Raw genomic sequence first — 7,726 nt, forward strand, 5'->3', positions numbered from 1 at the left:
CGTCACTGTGAATTAAATCAAGTGGTTCTGTGTTCCGTTCAATTAATTTAAACGATGACCTTGTTAATTTTGTCTCAACCCAAGTTTCACACTTATGTTTGGAATCAATATAAAACACGGGTATGCTTTTCAAGTTAACTAGTCTACGTAAAGTATCATAATTAACATGTTCTAATCTACCATGCCACAAATTGAAAGATTCAAACAAATAAGCAGAAGAGTTTGCTTTATTAATTTTCAATTTAACAACCATTACATTGAGTTTAAACACACCATTGGAAACATATCCTTTTTCGACAAACATTTCACTTTTTGACAAAATAACTTTGTTTGACTCAAATACAATGCGAAAATCATGCTTATTCAAAAGCGACCCGGACACTTGGTTCTTGCGAATTTCTGGCACACATAGCACATTGTTAAGAGCCAGCTCTTTTCCTGACGTCATCTTCAGAACCACCTTTCCTTGACCTTTGATTTTAGAAGTTGTTGAATTTTCCATAAACTACTTCTCCTCATTCTCAATTGCTTCGAACACAGCAAACAGCTCTTTATTAGAGCATACATGCCTCGTAGCATCTGTGTCAATACACCACTCCTTAGAGTTTGAACCCAAAATGTTCACTTCAAAAATTACGGATGAGATATTCAGCTCCAACACATCTTGTGCCATGTAGTCAACCACATTTGTTTCTTTCTTCTTCTTTGGCAATCTGCACTCTGAAGACTTGTGGCTCACTTTGTAACAATTGAAACATTTTCCTTGAAATTTCTTCTTAGAAATTTCACCTTTCGGTCCTTGCTTGGTCCTTTTGCCACCGGATGATTCAGACTTGTTTTTGTAGTTCTTACTACTTTTACCATGCTCCACAACATTAGCTTTAGCGGTACCAGGATTGAACCACTTCTTTTCGGAACTCTTGTTGTTTTCTTTAATTCGAAATCTAACAATTAGTTCTTTGATATTCATTTCCTTTCGCTTGTACTTCAAATAATTCTTGAAATCTTTCCATACGGGGGGCAATTTTTCAATAATTGCAACCACTAGAAAAGTTTCACTCAATATCATCCCTTCGGCATGAATTTCGTGAAGAATCACTTGTAGTTCTTGCACTTGACTGATAGCTGTTTTGGAGTCCACCATTTTATAATCTAAGAATCTGTTGACAATGAACTTTTTAGCCCTGGCATCCTCAGTTTTATATTTTCAGTCCAAATACTACCACAACTCTTTAGCAGTTTTTATAATACTATACACATTGTATAGCGTGTTTTCTAAGTTGTTCATAATATAATTTCTGCACAAAAAATTCGAAAGATTCCAAGCATCAAGTGCACTGATTCCTTGAACATCTCCCTTACTCTCATTGAGTTTTGGAACAATCTCAGTCAAGAATCTCGTAAGATTTAAAGTGGTCAGATAAAATAATATTTTCTGCTGCGACCTTTTGAAATTCAAGCCATTGAATTTCTTTGATTTTTCTCCATGATTAACCAAAATATTAATGGTATGGCCAGTTGTTGGAACTACAGTTTGACTCACAACATGACTTGGCAATTTAGCCACAGTCTGAGCCACAACAGAGTTTGGCACTTGAAACACAGCTGAGCCCTTAATCTGATTTTCAGTAGGCACAGTTTGGGTCACAACCGTGTTGGTCGATTCGGTTGCCATTTCTGAAAATCAAACAAAAAAATTAGTTTCCAAAATTAACAGTATAAGAAACCAATTTTTTTTTCAAAGAATCTGTTTTGGAATATAGTGGTATTAATGAAACCGGATTATCACATACCGTATATGCAGTTTAGATACCGATTTTAAGCATATCGTATATGCAACTAACCTCTACAAGAAGCCTACCGTATATACAGCTTACTGTATTTGACAGCGAAGTTCATCGTATATGCGTAAAATTAGCACAAACTATTTTTATTAAAATAACATAGATTTTTTTTTTTGAATAGAAAAACAATATATGTAACATACATATACCGAATTGCATTTACCAACTCTTAGTAAGAAGATTCACACACACACACACACACACACACACATATATATAATTTTTATTTTTATTTTTATTTCTAACATAAATATAAAAACAAGTAAATTGCACAATATATTAATCTAGTAAATTGCAAACGTGTAAATCGCTAAATAAATAAATAACTTGCAAGAATAAATTTCAGATATGTAAATAAAATTTCAATCCGAGGTTTGTGTGAGCACATTTTTCTTAAAATAGATTTACCCCTTCACCGTAAGTGCTTGAGATATAATCCAAGCGTCTGTTTCCTAGAATACAACGGTAAAACTCACAGAATCTGAGCATCACGAAAACTACTCTAGCGAATTGAGTTTGTATTCGAACAATATCACCATCACGATGCAGATAGAATGCAGACCGTAAATTATACAAAACTCGAGTATTTTCTGGTGCAAGACAGAGAGATTTTTTCGTGTGTTAGAAGTGCTGGAAAATCGAGATTTAATAGAACATAAATCTGTCCAATAACTCCATGGCAATAAACACTGGAGCCAGTTCAGTTTCTGCTGGAGTTTTGGAAACTCAAAGGTCAGTTGAAGAAGCAAAAATTTGCAAAACGTAGACACTCCAAACAGGTCAATTTTTGCTCCGTTCGATCCAACATTTGTGTATGCACACAAGTTTAAGGTCCGAAGACAATTTCGATCCGTGATTTGCACCCCCCTGAACGCGCACGTGGAGAGAGCCTTTATACTACGCATGATTATACCTTTTCAATGTATAATCATATTTAAAGTGGTTAATACTTTCTTCATTTTCCTATGTGGGGCTAGTGTTATTTTTCCACATAAACCATCTTCTAATGGTCATTTTTGAACTCCAATTTCTCACTCATCCATTCATCAATTTTGACAAATAAATATATGGTTTCGATGCTCTCACGGAGGAGAATAAGGATCAACTTTGATCTTCCAAATTAGACCAACCAGTCCCGCCGAAAATCTTGCCAAAAGTGAATCATTTACTCATTTTTTTCCAACAGCAGTTTGGCTGGACGTGAGAAAAAAGGGGGCATCAGTATATTCCATCGATGCTAGAAAAGCATATAATTGTGCTAATCTTTTACCCCTAAGTCACGCGAATGATCTAATTCAGCCGAGCTGCGATAATTAGAAGGATTTCATACCCCAAATTTTTGTCATTAACTTTTGTGATTTCATCGATGATATTTAACTGGCCTCTTCTGTTCTTCCATCTTTATTGATAATTAAACCAATTTAGGATTTTGATGTGGTTGCACGCCATAGATAAATGGTTTACCAGCAAAATTTTCAGTTCAATTCTTTCTCAACAGTCTGAATCAATGAGACAAACAAATCGAACATCCTTTTGCTACAAAAAATAAAATCACATCCACTAGCAGAAGATTGTACTCCTAATGGATTCCCAGATTTATGATATGCATACTCTTGAATTTGAAAGTCAAAAAATATGTAAATAGAAGCCAAATTACTCTCTTCTGATTGCATTATCTGATTTTGTTGACTCCAATTGACTGATGTTCATTGTTCTGCATAAGAATGAAATGGAGCTCATTTCAGTGAATTCTGTGCAGGAAAGAAGTTACAGCACGGCATTAGACAAGCCAAGAAATAACTACCTGGAGTCGAGTACAGATTTCTATTACTTCATCTAGTGGTGCCCAGTCGCCAAAATTTCTTTCGATGAACTGGTAAGCAATGCCACTCTTTCCTCTACCAACTATGAAAAGTCCACCTTTTATCTCACCCGCACCCCTAAAATTTTGGTCCACCGCAATAGTCTTCGCTCGCTTGTAATTTGCAATTGCTCGTGGGTTGAATAGGAAACCAGATATGAACTTACCTTTAAGCAGATTTCCTCCACCTAGAGCTTTGAAAAACTCCTTGCCCCTGTCAGAGAGTACAACGCCACCCCAGTATCGAGGCCAGAAGTCTTTTACCTGGAATCATCAAAGCATATACTTGAACTAGAAATGATCCCTGACCACGGTGGGAGGGATTTATAATGCCCACATGTTGATGTGGCGTTGCCACATCAGCATGTTAAACTTTTTTTCTTTAAAAAAAAATAAAAATTGCTTGATTGCTGATGTGGCGACAATCACTCTGGGCGGGAGATCAGTTCTTATATTTGAACATCCAATAAACATTTGCCTCAGATGATCACGTAATAGGAAAAAAAAATAAATTGTACCTCCGCTTCTATTTGCTCGTGAAGAACTGCATATAATTGGACCCCGAGTGCATCAAATATGGATTTCTTGGAATATAGTTGGTGGGCTTCAGCTCTGCACATGATGCACCTGTTTATGAAAATATGGTGAATCTGGTCATTCTCTTAGCCTTTCTAATTCTTGTATTGGAAAGAAATGCATCTTCTAACATAGTTTATGCATTTGTTCAATAATTTCATCAAAAAGGCTATATTTTATGCAAATTTCTCTTAACTTTGGTGGCCAGTTTAGTCTGTTTAGACACATTCAGTTTGCTACTATAAGAAGCGATCAGACATTTTAGCATTTTCCTAGCATGAAATAATAGAAGTGTATTCATATGACCATACCCCGGTCTACGTATGCAGAGGAATATAGCTGGTTTTTCTCTCCATAACTCCAAAGATTTCATGGGAGGTGTCTTCGTTTTGACCAATCGCTCCATTCCTATCTTATATTCTGGAGTCAGTTTCTGGACGGAGATATTCTCAATAGTTGAATAAGGAGCTACACTCTTAACTATTGTGGGAGGTTGTACACAACCACATGGTGTAAGATCTGCTGGAATTGCTGCAACAATTCCCTTAAAGACGTGTCCCTCTTTGATCTTGAAACTAGCCATGGATTGCTCGAGGGGAAGATTATAAGAACTGTTGCTTCCCGGTGTTCTCGTCATGCTCTTTAGTTTTCCAGAGTTGAGGGATGAAAGATCCTTCCTGTAGATGCTGTTATTTTTGGAGGCCATGCTGTTCCGTCTTGTTGTTAACGGGGAATGTGACACTGGCGGAGGATCTGTTGCACATGCACTGGTTCTGTCCAAGAAACGGGCGATATGTCCTCTTTTCATCTCAAGCTGAGAAGAAAGATCTGCACGACTCAAGCTAAGAAGCTCAGGCAGACATTTTCCTGTGGCTTCGAGTTTATTCCCATACTGAAGCAGTGCACGATCATGCAGGTACGACCTAATTTCAAGTGCCTCCTTCAGTAGAAAAGAGAGATTAACCAGTGAAATTCTCTCTCGTGCGCGCGCACACATATATATATCAGTGACAGTAATGTTGAGAATTAGGAACTCTAATTTTATACATCTGATAGTAATTATTTGTAGAAGGAAAATTAGGCACACAGATTTATAAAAATTGTCCTCAACGTGTAATATCTTCTTATGCTATTACAGTAATTCGCTATGACTAAAAAAAAAATTTACAAGAAAAAATTACATGCCATATATCTTTTATTACCTATTTCTTTTTTTATGATAATATAATACTCTAATGACGACTCTCTATTTATAAGACAAATTAGAGCAAAATTGAAATAACAAGTATGAAGTATAACGAGGTCTATATATCGGCTCCACACAGTCACAATAATTAGACCACAATTTAATTAACAATTAATACATGACATACTTTTCCATTTTAAGTTCCTTAGATGCAAATTCTTATGAACCGTACTTCAAAATGTTTCTATTTAGAACTCGATCATTTCGAGGCGAATATAGTTTTCTAACTCTCCAACACCGGATGATGAAAAACTATGGATTTTTTGTTCATTAAATAACCCTAATAAGACTACTATATAAAAAAGACTAACCTTATGTTGCTGACTCATGCCTATTTCATTCATGTCTTCTGAATTGATGATCTTCAGAGCTGATACATCGTCCCAGCCTTCTTCTAACAGCCTTGGGAGAAGTTCTCTCAGAGATCCATTCCCTACAAATTCTTCCATTGGAAATGAGTGTTCTTGTAAATGACTTGGACAGAGTGAATTTTACAGAACTAACTCAATTTATAATGTCAAAAGAAGAAAATATTTATATACTTTCTGTTTCTTTGTGTTAAAGTAAGTTCATATGAGTTTATTGGAGATTTCTGAAACAAGATTTTGTTGGTTAGTATTTATATGATTAGTCACTTAAAAGTTTGTTTAGTTTTCGTGTAAATCCATGCTATCATTTGCCGTCTTGTATTTTTACTATATCTCTATGTGGGACAAAACTTGGAAAGATGTTGATGCATATGCCGTCCAGACAACAATGTTGGTATCTCTTTCACTTGGAATTGGCATCGTCGGCAAGGAAAGTGCGGCACACTAGATGAAGGTCGACGGATGGATGATACATTGCACGTGTCTGCACATGTAATTAGGGGTGTCAAATAAGTTGGGTCGTGCCTTTGGCAAAAATGTACAGGACTCGCTTTTGACGTGTCAATCAGTTGGACTGCACCGGTCCAAGCTTGGGTTGCCTTGTTTCTCCGGGACCATCTCAGCATGTAAGGCAGTTCTATATCAATCTGGTTGGACTGGATTGGAGTGGCCGGCTTAGAGGTCCAGGCCATGCTATTGTGGTTATGATAAGTGGTGGGTTCTTAAGGCGGCTATTCAACAACTTCTTGTCTCTAGTGGAATTTTTAGCAGGATTTGAACTCAAATAAAGTTCTGATCATCTACCATAGAAAAGAATGAACAAATGTTGAAGGATTCCCAAGAAATTCTTCAATTTCTTTTGGGACGACCATAAATTCGTGACAGATTCTGACCTTGCTTGTTATGTAATATTATTATTTTATTTTTTTTAAAAAAAGAGTTAGGCAACTTAAATTTATTGCTTTTCGTGAATTTATGGCATATTTGATAAGCAAACTATTAGTTGATTTATCAAGAATCAATTGAAATTAGGATTTCATTGATTGTAAATGAATATACCAATTAAATTGTTTTTTTTAATATAGAAAATAAATAATTGATTTACACTCGAATAACAAAATTGTATTCGAACGAATTTGGAAGAAACTTCAAAGATTTCAATTTTCATTCCAAAAATCACCAAATTGCAGTGAAACACTAATTCCCTATTTAAACAAGAGAAACCCCTAACTAATTCTTGTAATCAATATATACAAAATATAAGTAATTAAATCTAATGAAAAATAAATAAATTATTATTGATTTTGAAATTGAGTGGAGTATAGATTGGATCGATCATTCTATACGGGATAAAAATGATTCTCTCCCGCTTTTTATTTAAATCTGCCAACTCAGTCAGCCCTGCTATTACTCGATTCATGTCAAAATACTTGCCATTACCATACCAGAAACACACTCTTCTCACGTAGCTGCCGCCAATGTCTCTTCCTCTGCTTACCCCTACGTTGCATCTTTGACGACCTCAGTATGAAATATGGACAGGTCATCGTAATCTTCATTCGTATTAGTAATTGTATTAAACTGCTTTTCTTTACTTCCTTCTTTTTTTTTTTTAAAATCAAATTTTCTATAAGTTAAATTTGATGCTCGAATAGATTCGTTCGTCACACTTTTGTTTGTTGTACTTATTACTTTATCTAGACGTATCGAAATTGATCTCTTATGATTTGATAAAGCAAAACAAGTGTTAAATCAAAATATTTTGTCGAGAAAATTGAGCTGTCATTATGAATAATTAAACAGATAATTTACTCTAAATTAAAAATTATTA

At 35.3% G+C, this 7,726-nt stretch overlaps 1 protein-coding gene across 1 annotated transcript; it reads right to left on the bottom strand.

Moving 5' to 3' along the window:
- Window positions 1-3,239: 3,239 nt before the first annotated feature.
- Window positions 3,240-6,123, bottom strand: LOC111369188. Its single transcript, XM_022990663.1, has 5 exons — window positions 5,839-6,123; window positions 4,593-5,221; window positions 4,224-4,332; window positions 3,649-3,969; window positions 3,240-3,558 (listed from the first exon to the last, which is right to left on the bottom strand). Exons 1-5 carry the CDS (start codon window positions 5,974-5,976, stop codon window positions 3,517-3,519), a joined length of 1,239 nt encoding a protein of 412 aa, XP_022846431.1. The 5' UTR covers window positions 5,977-6,123; the 3' UTR covers window positions 3,240-3,516.
- Between the last annotated feature and the right edge of the window lie 1,603 nt (window positions 6,124-7,726).

The sequence above is a fragment of the Olea europaea genome, chromosome 20 (assembly GCF_002742605.1).
Source record: "Olea europaea var. sylvestris chromosome 20, O_europaea_v1, whole genome shotgun sequence".
Lineage (NCBI taxonomy): Eukaryota > Viridiplantae > Streptophyta > Magnoliopsida > Lamiales > Oleaceae > Olea > Olea europaea.

Excerpts from the sequence above, each read along its gene's own strand:
- LOC111369188 (XM_022990663.1), bottom strand. The coding sequence starts at position 5,976 with ATGGAAGAATTTGTAGGGAATGGATCTCTGAGAGAACTTCTCCCAAGG. Across the intron at positions 4,333-4,592 it reads CTCTGCATACGTAGACCGGG|GTGCATCATGTGCAGAGCTG; the intron begins GTATGGTCATAT and ends TTTCATAAACAG. Across the intron at positions 3,559-3,648 it reads AAATCTGTACTCGACTCCAG|AACAATGAACATCAGTCAAT; the intron begins GTAGTTATTTCT and ends ATTCTTATGCAG.